The sequence below is a fragment of the Dreissena polymorpha genome, chromosome 16 (assembly GCF_020536995.1).
Source record: "Dreissena polymorpha isolate Duluth1 chromosome 16, UMN_Dpol_1.0, whole genome shotgun sequence".
Classification (NCBI taxonomy): Eukaryota; Metazoa; Mollusca; class Bivalvia; order Myida; family Dreissenidae; genus Dreissena; species Dreissena polymorpha.
Window position 1 is genome coordinate 36854854 of NC_068370.1, and position 16929 is coordinate 36871782.

Consider the following 16929-nt stretch of genomic DNA (forward strand, 5'->3'; position numbering starts at 1 on the left):
TCCAATGGTCTTACGATAAAATACGTTTTCAAACATGGTATATTAAAATAGAATATTAAACTGTGAACATTTTTAAGTAGTATAATGTTGTTTAAAAAAAATGATTTTGAAATAAATCGTGTCAATTTTAGAAATATATTACGTTTTTAAATATTGTTTGCTTCTTGTCGCATGGTGCATGCACTTTATAATAGTATATTGTTAGAATTATAATGCTCTTGTTATAAAAGAACAAGGCTGAATACGTGATTTTACGTCAGATTCTCGTGTGCTAAATACAATGTGGGAAATGGCATTAAACGTCATGCTATGTTATTGCCTGAAAATGTTGAAAACATCAGCATGTTTATGTGGTCATGTTAGGTTGTACTATAAAAATGTTGAAAATGACCGTATACGCCATTTTATGTTATACAAAATGTCATTAAACGCCATGCTATATTGTTATATGTTATGATAAACCATTTGTGTTGAATTCATGTTTCGAAAAAATAAATAATTGCATGAAACCTCAACAGACACATATACACATTCTGCCATTGGAAAATCGATTTCACCACTGTATTAAATATGCCTGTATGTTCGTATTCGATGATATACAAGTTTTTAAAACAATTGCTATATAATAATCTTGTAGATCTAATAACCTACAAAGTATAGTTACATTTAACATTTACTAGTATGTCATTTCTTGTTGAGCGTCTTACCTAAAGATATGCAGTTTTAAATAACGTCCAATGGACATACGTGTCCTGCTGTAATGCTGATACAGAACTAGATCGTAGAATAACAAACAGTCACTCGTACAGATACACTGACAAATGTCTTCGAACGAACTTCGATAAGTATATTTTCCAAATTTTACGTCCTATACTTTCACGAAAACAAACAAACAACGCATTGTATTGGTCACGAACAAATTAAGGAATTGTATTGTTAATAGAGCTGCAACGATTCGATCCGATTCATCGAAAATCGATTCGAAATGCTTCGATTCGATTACGATACCAAACCTACCAAATTCGATTCGATTCTTTAACATATATACATATATTTATATACATAGATACGTAAAGCACGCTGTATTCTGACTATTGATACGGGAAGGTGAAGGTTTTATCTTTACCTGTAATTACGACCCGCGCGATTGGTTGCTTATTACTTTAGTCATCCAATCAATAATCGCGTTACGGTCTACTTTCGGTAAAAGCGTCAAAACTGCTGAACAAGTTGTTGCCGACAAATTGAAATTATCAGATGCGCCTAAGAAGCTAAAATCAAAAGTGTGGCAGTATTTTGGGTTTCGGGATGGTAGCCCTACCGATAAAGCAAAGTTTAAACTTTGCTTCACGGATGTGGCGTACGCAAAGTCCGGCTCAACCACTAATCTAATGCAACATGTCAAACGCAAACATAACGTTGATTTAGCAAGACTAAGAGGTCGCACAAGTGCAACTACTGAAGTCGCGAGCCAGAAAAGTAGTTCTATTTCTGTTGGAATTTTGTTAAGTTTATTAGAGAATGTGATTTGTCCTACAAGTACAGGTGATGCTGTCATGTCACAATGGTAGACATGCTTATAGCGGTTTCGGGTAAAAGTATAATAGTGATAATACTACCATTCAACTGATTCCAGATACGTTCTTATGTTTATTTATTTATTTTTTTTATATTATTGTGTAATCAACACAATCTTCTAGTCAGAAGTTTTTTATATTAAAATTCCTAATTTGCTTTTCTTTTTATGTGTTTTTATTGAAATCACATTTGAACAGAAATGTTAATTTTGAGGCATAAGAGTCAATATATGGTAAAACTAGGTTTGAAGATGAATCGAATAGAAAAAATCGGTATCAGAGTGTCTGAAATCGAAATCGAATCGAATCGAGCTGTTGGTGAATCGTTGCAGCTCTAATTGTTAACAATTCGAAATCAATAATATATTACATGTCACGTGCTGTATAAATGAGTTGTGCGCTCCGAATATATTGGAACTCGAACAGCCACTTTTCACTTAATACTTAACAGTAAAATAGATTTTTAAATACTCGTTTGTAATTTTTATTTTTATTTCACTTCGTCTGGGAATTTTCCTCGGTCCAGTGACGTTTGGCAGATCAGCATGAGGGCAGTAGAGGATGTGCCTACCGAGCACCTTACTAAGCGATTAGAAGACTTGCAGTCCATCACCTGAAGGCAGAGGGGTGTTTTAAAGGAGCCTTTCTTGTGTGTTTTTTCTTGTTTACCTAAACATTCTTTCTCGGTCTGTCCACCTTTTTTTAAAGAATGAACAAACAAACAGGTAGAATGAACAAACAAACAGGTCAACGATAACGATACATCCAGTCTCCGATATTGGGATAACGAGCGTAAGTATTTGCAAATTCACATAAATAAACAAATGTGAGTAGGTATTTACAAGAAATTTTCGTCCATTTCCAAAAACAAATCAGGCTCTGAAATGTGATATAGTAAGGAGTAATTTACACACCGAGGAGAGGACGCGGAGGACATTGGATGAAATAGTACATATACGATTTTTGAACAACATGGTTTGAAAACGAGTACCGTTACTTCAAATTAAGCCGTATATAAAGAGCTTGGTCGCAACCCGCTTTATATACAATATATGAGAATTTTGAAGTTCTTCATTAAGTTTGTCTGTTCTGTTAGCGCAGTGGTTGATACATGCACCTCTCAGCTAAGCGACCCGTGTTCAATCCCCGTTCCCGGAAGCATGCGAGTTTGGTTAGTGGTCACCGTACCGGTCAAGCGGGGTATCCTACTGGTACTCCGCCCCCCCCCCCCCTCCCTCAACACAACCGCACTAAAATTAAAAATCTTTCTGTAACAACCAATTGCTTTTATATTGCATCTATCACTGAACATTCTATCCAACTTTCGAGATTCTAGTAAGTTAATTGAACAACAGTGCTGGGACATACGTCGGGTCCACCCATAATGCAGCCTCAGGCACAGGGAGACCTCATAAACTTCAAAATGCACAAAAATACTGTTTAAGTTTTACATTACACAGCAATCATATTATATAGTAAACAATTATACATGTTATATGATACAGAAAATGTAACGCAATCAATCGATTAGTTATGAAAGGTACGAGACTTATCATCCGAATGCTGGTTAACGAATGTTATATGCGGGCTATATTTGACTTATTGACATTTAAATGTGTTTGTCTATAAATTATTTAAATTTAACATTGTATACAGATTTTACACAACGATTTGAATTATCATATTACCTTAACATACTGGTAGTTAAAATCTATAAGTTACGAATGTACTTACCAAAACTGAGACGATCGTCTCATATGTTAAAATTGAAATGGTAGGCATACAAATATCCCAATAAGCAATATATATCAATATAATTATAAATCTAGATGACGGGTATCACATTCTAATAGTTTGTACTCCTTATGGGAACAAATGAACAAAATTTATTATAACCGACCTGATACGCATTACTATTCTTTTATTGACAGAAACAATGTATTAAATTCTTTTGAAACTTGCGTTACATTTTAAACATGCATTTAAATGAGCATTGATTCTTTAGTGCACAAATGTTATTTGCACTGTCCTGATTACAACTGATAAAATGGTTCCAGATCAAGTTCGCATACATGTATATGCAAAATATAGTTTGCATGAGTACTTGTTATTTTTCTCTATACGTTACGATGAAATATAATTGTGTCACAATATCAATTCAACATATGTTTTGTTTTATATATTGTCACAATTAAGATGAAATTGTGCAGTCATAAGCAACGACCACTGAGCAAACGAAATTTGCAATAACTGAATATTTGTAACAGGCGGATTCAGAGAAAATAGAGGAAAACAACTTCATCGTTTAACTTAGCTTAATGCTTCAAAACTGTAAAACCATTTTACGAAAACTTAATTATCTTTTTCATTACAATTTTAGACGCAACCAAGTTTAATCGAGAAATATCTTCAGTAAAAAAATCTGGTGCGTGGCAAAAAGGACACTTCAGGCTCAACGACAAAAACATTTTTTCGGCATAGCTGTCTACGCCAGCTTTTCACCTTACCTGACCTTTATAAGTGTCCAATAAAATTCAATTAAAAGTTCCCGCGGCTAGACGCGAATGAATACACCTTATTTATTCCTTTGGCTGATTTGAGCATAATCTCCCAGAACATTGGAAACATGACCCCGTCTTTGTAGTCTAGCATGTTTACACTGTTTTACTGCTTGTTCAGCATGAAACAATCTAATCTCCAATGAAAAGGCTTGGTGGATAGAACAGTTGTACACTCAACTCTTGACATCAATACAGTTTGTGTGTGCCCCTTTTTATTCAGAGGATTGTCAGCGCCAGAGCGTTTGTACTTAAAGGCTATGTTCTCATATTTAGTAATTACTTCCATATTGCTGTCTTTGTACTAGTATATTTAAGTTCATAAAAGTATCGTTTTTCCCTATCCTTATGTTCGTTTTGGCCAAACCATTTTTAATTGTTTTCGAAATTGAACATTAAACATGTAAAAGTATAGTGTTTTAAAACATTAAACATGTAAAAGTATAAAGTTTAAACAAGCCGTCGTTCCAGCGGTGGAAGCGTGACCTCACTTTAATGAATTGCATTCCAACCCGCAAGGTATCAGGGTCAGTTCACTTCCATAGGTCCCTGTAAGGTTAAACAGGAAAAAAACTCAAAAGTTATCACATGCTCGTAACAAACGCACTAAAAAAAGAAAACGCACTTTATATATCTGTATGGTTAACTTTAAAGGCGATTGAAAAATGAAAAGTATTTGGTAAAATACATATTTTTTAAATATTGAAATAAAGAGTACAAAACCATATGAATACATCCTTTTACCTATGTACATGTTTGTCTGCTATAGTTGTGCCTAACACATCAATAGTTTGAATAAGGTACGAGTTAACTAAGATACGAGTTGACTTCCGTGCGAGTTGACCAAACAATGTGCGAGTTCACCACCGTGCGACTTGACTAGAGGCGGTGGAAGGGTATACCCGGACAAAATTGGAACAGATTTGAAACTTATATTTTCTGAAAGGTTATAGCTTGTAGATTCTGAAATCACAAAGTTCCCGAAAACTCCCATCAGGGAAACCTCAGAATCCAAGATGGCGTCCAAGATGGCGTCTATTTTGATACTATGACAATTAAATTCTCTTTAAAAGTATAACTCTTTTTGTGCCTAAATATTTTGAAATAAGGATATAATAGCAAACTTTTACAAATCGCTTGTGTTCATACTAAAGTAACCAATATGGCATCCAAAATGGAGTCCATTTACCTAAAAAAGGCTGTTTTCTAAATTATTTAAACAATTTACAGTATTTTATTGTGGAAAGTGTTGCCTACATTCACGTAATATTACAACAATAACATGTTTGCACTTATCGTTTGTTGAATAAACTTAACAATCCAATATGGCGTTCCAAAATGGCGTCCAACATGTCTACAATGTTCCTTCAAATGACCTTTTCTTATATTATATAATATTTTGCACTCCATTTTGAAGTGGAATTATCATTACAATATACATCATGTCAAAATTAAAGTTTCAACTTTAATATTTTTGACTGAATTCAGGTATGTACAACGTTTAAGGTATGTTATTATAGAAGTGGCTGGGGAAACCGTTATTTTTTACGACATACAATTAAACAATCTTTTATTGCTTGAAATTTATAGTTTTATATATTATCAAGTACACTTTAATTGAAAATACACTAACTTATACTTGCATCATAAAGAGTGAAGATACAAATAACATTAGTATATCAGAGATCATTACCCTTTAAAACATATCATTGAATAATGTATACTTTTTAAGCACATACTTCTATAGAGTTTCAAAAGCAATAATGTTCAATTTCACCATTTGAATTAATCTATACATAAAGTAATTCATTCTAAATGAAAATGATTACAAAATGTCCAAACCATAGAACCCTTATCGTATTTGAAATTTTGGCATTCAGTCATGAATCCAAGTTTCAGTTCCAACACATGAACCACTTAACCTTTCTTTGAATTAACGAATATGTCTTAATCTAACTATATTGTACTTATATAGACACCGTTTAGTCCACTGATATCTAAGATTGGTTTGCACATGATCCATCACAATGTTTACAGACAATACTGCATTTGAGTCCAAGTTTTCTGCAGGTACACAGATTGGTAGTCCAGGTTCATCATTTGTTGGCTCAAGGCATTTGGTTGAAACTTTCAATAGTCTAGTGCTATGTAGCTCTTATCGGGAGGTTCTGAAATTTGAATCAAGTGCAGGTGTCGTGCAAGGAACAACTTTACGAGCACAAAATAATGAATTCGTCCAATACATAGCTGACAATGTAGACCATAATATTTGTACGCTGGATGGGTCAAACACTTTCCATGGAATGGGAATAATTGCAACCATAACACCAAAAGTTGAAACAAGTCAAATCATTCCGCGCATCAAGGTAATACGTGAAGATGTTATTACGTTGGAAAAATAGAAATTCATTTCAACATGGGAAGAGATGATATTCAGAGAGCTGGCAGATTTGAATGACATTGAGAAACCTGATGCAGAGTTTAAATTTCTCTTAACAATCGCTCGGCCACTGAAACTGCAGTTCCCATGATGGTCTGGAATAATGCAAATGGTACAGAATGGAACACACCCAGGAGAGTCATCTATCATGTTTATGCCTATGATTGATATGAGTGATATAAGTGACATGCCGTGTATGTACTCAACGTTGCACTTTGTAGCACTGCAATCAAAATCATTGGATACAACACCAGTCCTTACTTTTGACCAACCTTTGTATTGGAAGCTCTTAGCATAGTTACAAATGAGCCAGCTGTTAGTAAAATTAAATCTGTTGTGTTAAGGTTAGGCGGGTTTTACACTGAGGTGAGCTTCAAAGGCTGCATAGGGAGAGAATAGAAAACTCAGGTCTGAAAGAAATTTGAGAGACTATATATGCAGAGAATACAGTTTGTCATATGCTTAGTTGAAAAGCTGTAAATAGGGCAGTAAGAGGCCATTTCTTGTAGACGATGCACATCAATCTGTATTGTTTGCAAACATGAAAGGACCAAAGACTGATCCCAAAGACTTAAACAATAAACCTTCGATTGAGACTGATCCCGGTAATGCGAACGAGGGGAAAATAACCGTTGAAGATGACATATACACGGTGAAAGACATTATAAAAACAGTTCTGAATGAAAAACAAATTCCTGACGGACTTAGTAATAACAGTACAATACAAGAATTTATATGGACAGATATAAAAATGTTAAGGCAACCCTCACACAATTTAAAACTACTAGACTTTGGTTGCAGTATATGTCGATGGTAGATATACTGACATTTTTTCTTAAGGCAGGAACAAATGGTAAACTGGAGTCTACGGCGAAAAGCTATCCAGAAAATGTTCGCGTCGGCTGGTCACAATCTATATTTAATGTCAGCATATGTATATATGTAGCTTTACCAGACAACAATCGCAAAGTCCATGAAGCATTTTGTGATGGATATCATGTGGTTCGAAGATGTAATCGCTATTGGAGAGGTCTTTCGACAGTTCTAGTGATTGAACAGGTGTTAATGCGAATTGTCCGTTTAAGAAAATTATATTTTTCCCTGATAGTTTTGTTTGCATCTAAAAGTGTAACAATTCAAATGAGTAATGAAGGTGTTGTAAACTTACGTGGCGGCCAAATATATATAAGATCCAGAATTTTTTAGAAATATATACAACCCGTTTACGTGTCAAAGTTGTCTATAGTAGTTTTATTTATTCATTATATTGGAAAGTATACCGGACTTTTATTTGGCGTTTGAAATATAGTGTTTTTAAATCGTGTTAATTATACGTATTTCTTTACGAGTGTTAATTTATTGTGTGTTGACATTGTGTAAGAGTTGTGGTATGGCCTGCTATTGTATAACGCAGTAAATGTCGTCAAAATAGTAACACACACATACAATATATAGTGTACAACGTTAGTCTGAATTACTATGCAAAACAATAAAATAAATAAGATAAAATATACGCATATGGATTAGTGACTGCTAAAATACAAATATTTAATATATTTAACATAAATAATTGAGTTCATAATAAAGCATTATATATTATTAATTTCCTCTTAAAACTATTTTTGCAACGTTTAAAATATAAGAAAGTGAAAGAATTTGCATGAACAAAAAAAACTCGCTAATCAGACCGGGTATCCAAGTGCCAATCGTCATTCACAGTTTGCGGCATCTGTTTTGATAACGGATTAGTAGAAAGCCCACATATAGTGTTAAATGACACTTATTGGCACCTATTGATAATTACTTGCGCATTTTAAAATAGTTTCTTAACTTTTAACGATTTAAAACTAGCTACATTAAATTCGGAAGACTTAAACCGAAATAAATAAACATGCTTTATTCTATGTGATATTATTACAAATTATATCTGATTGTCTATTTTATTACGCATTTCATTAGCATTAAAAGTATATTAAGCAAAGTTTATAATGTCTTTTTATTTATCGACTGCATCAGAATGTCAAATTTATTCAACGTTGGCCACCTTTCAAAATATGGTTTTAAATGTTCCTTTCTTATTTATCTATATAGAAGACAAACAAGTAAAAAGTGATACTCGTTTTCTATGGCGTGTCCGTTGCAAAACTTACATTTTCTATTTTCGCGTAGTATCTTATTATAACGACCGCTTTCGATCTCTGATTCATGTGACAAATATGAGGCAAAATAATGCACCACCTCCGAGTTCCTGTTCAAGGTCGGTCAAGTGTACGGTGCTATGCTGGAGTAATGCACATGTATATTTTATAATGTAGTTTAAATTCTGTTGTATTATGTCACGTTGACTGTATATTATACGTAATTTTTGTTGTAAATGTATTTTTGTAATAAAGAAAATAAAAAAAGTTTATACAGATTTAATGTCGTACTCCATTTTGACTTAATAGAAAATAGAATTTACATATTAAACAATATTATGCAATTGAAATTAATAGAAATTATGTATATTTTGTAAAAAAAAATAAAAAAATAAAAAACGTCATACATGTTTTATGTCGCACTCCATTTTTAATCAATTGAAATTATGTATATTTTGTAAAATATATAATAAAAAACTTATAAAATAAATACATGTTTTATGTCGTTTTTATTTAATAAAAAATAGATTCACATGTTTAACAATATTATTATGTTGTATTTTGTCAGAGTGACTGTATATTGTCTGTAAATGTTTGCTTATCACTGTATATTTTGTTATATAAACCGTGTGACTGTGCTTGTACATTGACTGTATATATCGTTAATGTATATTTAAACATAGACAACACATAAATAAAATTATAAACTTCACACCAGTTTTATGACTTATTCCATATTGATTTATGTGTATTTGTTTGTAAACACAATTTTAAACCTCAAATAACAATAATTGCTTTAAGGTCTTTTTGGTTCATTTTTTTTGGCCTTTTTGGTACGCTTTGGGGCCTTTTTTGGTAAGGCCTTTTTGGTATTCGGCCTTTTTGGTATGCGACCTTTTTGGTTTTCGGCCTTTCTGGACCTAAACCATCATATCTTGCCAAAGGAACAACAACATGGCAGCGTCCATAATCTAAAGAGCTAAACGACGTTTTAAGTTATTTTGAAAACAACTTGAGTTTGATTGGAAAAATATTGAATCAGTTACACGTTGCAGTTTTTTGGTATTGCAAATGACATTTAAAAAATATTGTGCTCAAATTCATTTCTCTGTCATTTTGCATGTTTTCACAATTTTGTAAAAAAATAGCAATTGAATTGCACTTGTTTTGCATCATATTTTTGGAAATTCTGGCGTTTTGTAATTTTATGTTTGACGAATTATCATTATTTGATGAGTTTGATGGAAGGATGTTTCTTGTCTGCTTGCTATATATATGAATTTTTATAAGTTATTACACCCACATTAAAGCTACTTTCACTTTGACAAAGATGATCGTTTTCAGAAAACAACAATTGAATGGCTTACAGCTTGTTGAGCATTAATTAGAATTACACCCACATTAAAGCTTACTATCACTTTGACAAAGATCAGTTTTCGGAAAACAACAATTTAATGGATTACAGCTAGTTGAGCATTAATTAGAATTTTACTTTTTGTTTGTCCTATGAATAGGTTTTATGCCTTGTTCTCATACTTTCGTGTCTTCTCATTGGATTCATGCTCAATTTAATACGTCCAAATACTTCGTGTGTCAGGATTCTATTCAAGTAGATCGAGCGTTTACAACTGCTGACTATTTTGCCGAGAAAATGAGTTTTAAACAAGAAATGTTCCACACAGACATAGATATTGCTTAAATTGTGGTAAAAAATACCATTGCAGAGTATTATTGCATTATAAATCGCTAAAGTAGAATGGTACCGTTTTTGGAAAGTAGCGAAGATGTTTCGTCAGTTACTGCTCGTGTCAGTGCCAGCCGTTTACCATCAAAATACCTCCTTAAACTAACTAATCGGATTTACATTTATCTCAAAATCGACCCTGGACGGCTCAGATCCGGATTTAAATATTTCATGTGCCATCTTTACCGAAGACGTGCGACAAACATGCCGATTTTCTCTGCCGTCTCAAATGGTCAATTATTACACCTGTGTTGTAATCAATTAGCACATGCAGCATCCAAATTTGTCACTTTGACACACGGTCAGTTACACCAGTTCTATGGTTATTTTAAGCGCCTTTGAACGTGCATTCTTGCATGAAAAGGGCGCTATATAAATCCGGTATAATAATAATAATAATATTTTTAGCAACCATGATGCAAAGCGTGTAAATTGACGTTGTAGACAGTACAAATCCAATGAGAATAATCTTCTGGATGATGCAGATCATTGGCTTTCACCTTCACAAGTTGAAAAAAAAAGTAAATATGTAAACAAAGACGATTTTCAGATGGTTTAATACTGAAATAGTATTTTATTGAGGATATAAAAGTTATACAATGCTAAAAATACTTGTCTCTGTATGCGCATGCGCGAAATACATAGTTAAGGGTCACGAATGTACGAGAACATAGCATAATGTGGTAGAACATTTTTTGACATTCTATAATTTTTTCATCCATTTATTGATGTTAGACAGAATAATGTTGTTATTTTAAGCCTTTCAGAAAAGTTTGGCTAGAAACAGGAAAGCAACTTTTTATTTGTGTGTTCAAATACTTCTTAACATTTTAAAAATGGCTATTTTTGTGACATCTTATTATTAACTACAGACTTCTTAATATTTGGATATTTTTGACGTCAAGTGTATATAGTATTTAAAATTGTATATTTTTATTATCTTGTACACATCAAAACTAAAGAAAACACCTCATTCTTAGGTTCTACTGGTTTACTTAATATGGCAAACTTTTTTGTTGATCACAAAAAGATGTTGAAATAATATTGGACAAATAAATAGTTCTTACTTGTGATACTTTTGTTGCTAGGAGAGACATGGCTGAAGAAAAGAAGCATGATTTTACAGCAATGGAAGCAGACTTGAAAAGAATGTTAAACATGACCGCTTCTGAGAATAGTGTTTTACATCGCAACAAAGATAACACTGTGAAGAGTCAGTCTGAGCAATCGCATGAACAAGAAAAGAAGGAAAAAGCATCCAGTCCCAAAGCTGTAAAATCTGATGAGCAAACACAACAAGATAAATTGTTTATAAATAAGTCAGAAGAAAGAAAAAAAGAACACAATGTTGAGAAACACCAAAGTTATAAACAAGGAAAGAAAGATAATACTCTTAGAAATAAAGACGGTGCTGCAATCAAAGAAAGGGTTGCAACAAATCAGTCTGGAAGATTAAATAGACAGGAAAATAAAGAAAAGATCCTAGAAAAGCAAACAACAGGGACAGTTGTAACAGTACAAGACTTAGAAAGCCTCAATACGGTAAAGTTTAAATACCCCATAACCATTACAGTCAAATTTACATGTATTGTAAAGAAAGCCAAGCAAAGCACTGAATTTTATTTCTGAACATCTCTTTGCCACAACCATTTTGTGAGATTTGTTCTCAGAATGTTCTTGAAAAGTGTCCCCTGAATTAATTTGACAGTTTAAATTTATAAACATTATTACTGCTTTAGTTATGTAAGTTATTAGTCTCGTTGTTAAGTGAATTTAGAGTTTGACTGTTAGGTAAATCAACATTGCTTACCTCAACTTTGACAATATTTGTAACCTTAGAATTGGGCAATCAAAACAAATCAACCAAACAGGGAACCAGGTAGCGGACCCGAAGTTGGAATTCCAAATGTTTCAACTACCCCACTTGTGTCAGGTATTGTGTGTGGAGAGTGTTATTGTTATTGTTTGTGGTTCATAGTATTATTAACATTTACGATTTTAATAGTTACACAATATTTTATGAACAACTTCTGCATTTAATAGACACAAATGCATGTAATATTAATACTATATACAAATGTAGATACAATCACAAACATGAAAACTTCTATTGCTAATGTTAAGAAATAGTCTGTTTATTGCAGTTATTAAAAAAAGAATAAATATACCATACATGTTTGACAGTTATTTTGAAATTATAAATTTTTATTATAAGTGTGTAGTTGGTTAAAATTATTAGTAAATTTAGTTGGAAATTTACAAGAGGAGATACTTTAAATTATGAAATCTAGAGGTCAGTTGTACTATCTGTAAAATATTTCTCTCTTAAATGTTTAAGTTAAAAGTTTAAAAGTGTTTGTTAATATACCATCATCAGTGATAAGAATTTAAATAAAGCATGTTTTTAGCTCGGCGTTTTCGGACAAAACCCGAGGTATTGTCATAGCCAGCTCGTTGTCCGCCGTCCGCGTCATGCTAAAACCTTAACATTTTGTTAAGGTTTGAACATTGGCTCTAAAATCAAATTGCTTCCACCTACAACTTTGAAACTTCATATGTAGATGCACCTTGATGAGTTCTACACGCCACACCCATTTTTGGGTCACTAGGTCAAAGGTCAAGGTCACTGTGACCTTTTTAAAAGAAATTCTGACAAGCTTTCATTTATTCAAAACTGCACCCGTAGCCGAGCGTGGCATCCGTTATGCGGTGCGCTTGTTTATTTATGTCATTTCCAGGTCATGAAAAGCGATCAACAAAGACGGTTGTCACAAAAGAAGATTTTGAAAACCTGTCAAAGGTATGCTGACCTTCAACTGTCGAGGTGTTGCATAGTTAAGAACACGATCTGCCACTGCTACATCAATACTTATTAGTGCTTGTTTACAAGATTTGTTCTTTTGAAGATAAATTGTATAAATCAAAAATATTTATATGTTTAATCTGCTCAGTTAAAAATGGGTTATCTCAATTATTTAAGTGTTTTACTATGAAAAAAAAGGCATTTTTTAAAACCAGAATGTGCTATCAACCAAGCTCAACACGCTGCTCATCATCTTAAATTTAACAATTTTTCAAATTTCCTTTGCAATAAGAAACGGTCGGGTAAAGTAAAACCTCCAGTGCAACAAGATAAGGAGTCAGCCAGTAGATCTACAAGTGCGACTTCAAGTGCTCAAGCTGCAGCAACTGACTTTCTATTGCCAGGTACATTACAATCAGGTGTCAACAATTTTTTGTATTGTTTCCATTGACCTGACTGATCAAATTTTTTTTGTATCAACCCTAAATTTTCATGCATAAATGTTGAATACATTTTTGGAACATAAATGTTATTGAAAAGCCTTATTTAAGTAGGTTAATGAAAAACGTTTTAGGAAAAGATGAGTTTAGCTGAGCTTCATGTATATATTGCCATTTTTGAAGATTTAGCCGAATTTTTGTTGATTTTTGCTTCATTATGTCTACCCTCTGACCATTAAAAAAGTATTTCTCCCCTGACAGAGTTTTTTGAGTTTCTCTGTTTGCTATATTGTTATAAATCCAACCAGTTTCTTATATTCTAAAGTCAAGTAGAGTGTAGTATTTATTTAAATGAAGTCCTTAATTATTGGAAGGCAATTTTGGGTATAAACTTAATATAAGCTAAATGATTGAACACAGTTATTTGTATCATAATTTTTGTTTAATGCTTATGGTTAATTACATTTTCATTGAATACCTAAATTTAAACTAAGATGATTGAGCCTTATTATTTCAGGTGATGGAAAGAAAAAGAAAAGAAAGAAACCAAAGAAAAAGAAAGCGAAAAGCGAGTTTTTGGAGAAGAAGAAGATTACGAATGAGAACATCTCAGATTCAGATGATAGTGACGAGGACGCCGTGGAAAACATGCCTGATCCTGAGAAACCAATGTACGACATTGACCTGATACGGAAAAAATGTAAGTACAACATATACGTGATATGGACAAAATGTACGTACAACATAGACGTGATACGGACAAAATGTAAGTACAACTGTAACAAAATAGATGTGATTAAGACAAAATTTAATATGTGATACATACAAAATGAAAGTACAGCATAAATGTAATACAGACATATAAGTGATACAGACAAAATGTTAGTACAAAAATAGTTGTGATACTGAAAAAATGTAAGTACAACATTGAGGTTATACGGACAAACTGTAGGTACAACATAGATGTGATACAGACAAAATGTAAGTACAGCATAGACATGATACTGACAAAATGTAAGTACAACATAGACGTGATACGGTCAAAATGTAAGTACAACTGTAACAACAAAGATGTGATAAGGACAAAATGTAAGTACAACATAGACCTGATAGTCTGATATGGACAAAATGTAAATACAGCATAGACATGATATGGATAGAATGTAAGTACAACAAAGGTGTGGTATGGACAAAATGTAAGTACAACACAGATTTGATATGGGCAACAAAGGTGTGGTACGGACAAAATGTAAGTACAACATAGATTTGGTATGGGCAAATTTTAAGTACAACATAGACGTGATACAGACAAAATGTAAGTACAACATAGTTGTGATAAGGACAAAAGTACAATATAAACATTATATGAACAAAATGTAAGTACACCATAGTCATGATACAGACAAAATGTAAGTACAGCATACATGTAGGTGTGATAAGGACAAAATGTAAGTACAACATAGATGTGATACGAATAAAATATAGTACAACAAAGACATGATACAGACGAAATGTAAGTACAACATAGAAATGATGTGGACAAAATATAAGTACAACATAGATGTGATACGGACAAAATGTTAGTACAACAAAGACATAATACAGATGAAATGTAAGTACACCATAGACATGATGTGGACAAAATATAAGTACAACATGGACCTGATACAGACAAAATGGAAGTCCTTTTGAGTTGAGACTGAATTGGACTCGCATTCACCAAAAATTATTTGACTAAGAGTAATGAATACAGAATTTTTTTTCAATAGGAATATTAAAAAATTACTTATATTCTTAGTGAAACATGGCATAAACCACCTCTATCTACATCATTCTTCATAAAAATACACGATAATGTCATATTCATCCGTGGATATCTATCTAAGTCTATTCTTTATCCTTAATTTTTACAATGGTTTGGTGAATACTGGCCCAGATGTTGTAATAAAATGGTAGAAACTTGTAATTTCTTGAAAGAAAATCAGATTGCTTCAATAAGCACTGCTAACAATTAGTTGTTAATTGTTACCAAACTAAACAGGTATCCTCTAAAAAGAACTGTGTCGAAAGCAACTATCATTGATCAATTTTCAGTATTGTTTGGGTAAGATACAAAAAGCAGTGACGATTGAAATATTCTTAGCAAATAATACAATTTATTTTATATCCTTAACAGTTTGAAGTAAAACCATGACTGCTACTCATGTCAATCATAATTCTAGAGATTAATCTATGCACAGTTTATGCCAGATTTATTTTAAGAAAAGAAGCAAATGTGTAACTTGTTAATATGTATTTGAATGTTTAATGGACTTAATCATTTGAACAAAATGCAAGAACCATGTAATTTTTAACAAACTCTATTTATAACTTAGTTCATACTCATAGATATTTATTATTTGTCTTATATATTTAAAATAAAATAAACAAGCGCCCTGTAATAATTTTTTAGCAGTATATGAGATCACAATATTATAGTCAGTATATATTAAAATGATCATAAAATTGTGTTTTCTGAAAGAAAGTGTATCAATGCCTTACTTGTAAAGTAATATGAACTATAATATTTCAGATTTAGATTCTACTCTCACACCAGCTGTACTGACTGAATTGGAGAAAGAGCGCATCTTCCCATTGAAAAAGGTAGTTAAATGAAAATTGAGCCTCGTTCTGGGATACGTGGGCTTAATGCATGTGTTTAAATTGTTGTCCCAGATTACTGATTAGCCTAGGCATACGGCACATAAGTAGCAGATTACGCAGGCTTATTTTGGATGAGACTTTAAGCACATGCATTAAAGCCCGTTTACCCAAAAGGAGGCTAATGTGTGAGTTATATGGTTTATTTAATTGTGTGTGTTCACAGTGTTTTGGGGAATGATTATATCTTTGCATATCGAGGTAATATTAACATGGTTGTGTATTTAGTTATGTTCATCAGGAATAGGCTATATTCAAGTCACTCTGACGGTCAGTCCATCAGTTTGTTGATTGGTTGGTTTGTAGGCATTAAGTCCTATCGGATTTAGTAGACTTCTTCAACATTTCTCAATCTATTTAATTGAAATTTAAATTATGTAATACCTATAAAATGTTGATAAGAAACATTTCATGCCCAGTGATCCTCAGACTTTTGAGTTACTACCCTTGAATATACTGGTGCAGAGAAATTATTTAGTTTATTTACATGTATAGCAAAATGATGACAAATAATTCTGGTATTCATTAT

The 16929-nt window shown here is 32.5% G+C and overlaps 1 protein-coding gene across 2 annotated transcripts in view; it reads left to right on the top strand.

Moving 5' to 3' along the window:
* The first annotated feature begins 9626 nt into the window (after positions 1-9626).
* The window catches only part of LOC127862151 (terminal uridylyltransferase 4-like), a 49977-nt gene continuing 42674 nt past the window's right edge, over positions 9627-16929 (top strand). For both annotated transcript variants that reach the window (XR_008040468.1, XM_052401144.1), the window contains exons 1-7: positions 9627-9775; positions 11546-11999; positions 12297-12390; positions 13196-13257; positions 13553-13664; positions 14218-14400; positions 16273-16343. Coding sequence is in view for 1 of the 2 variants with exons in the window: in XM_052401144.1 (XP_052257104.1) it covers positions 11553-11999; positions 12297-12390; positions 13196-13257; positions 13553-13664; positions 14218-14400; positions 16273-16343 (969 nt within the window). In the remaining variant the exon portion in view is untranslated. The remainder of the gene's footprint in view (positions 9776-11545; positions 12000-12296; positions 12391-13195; positions 13258-13552; positions 13665-14217; positions 14401-16272; positions 16344-16929) is intronic.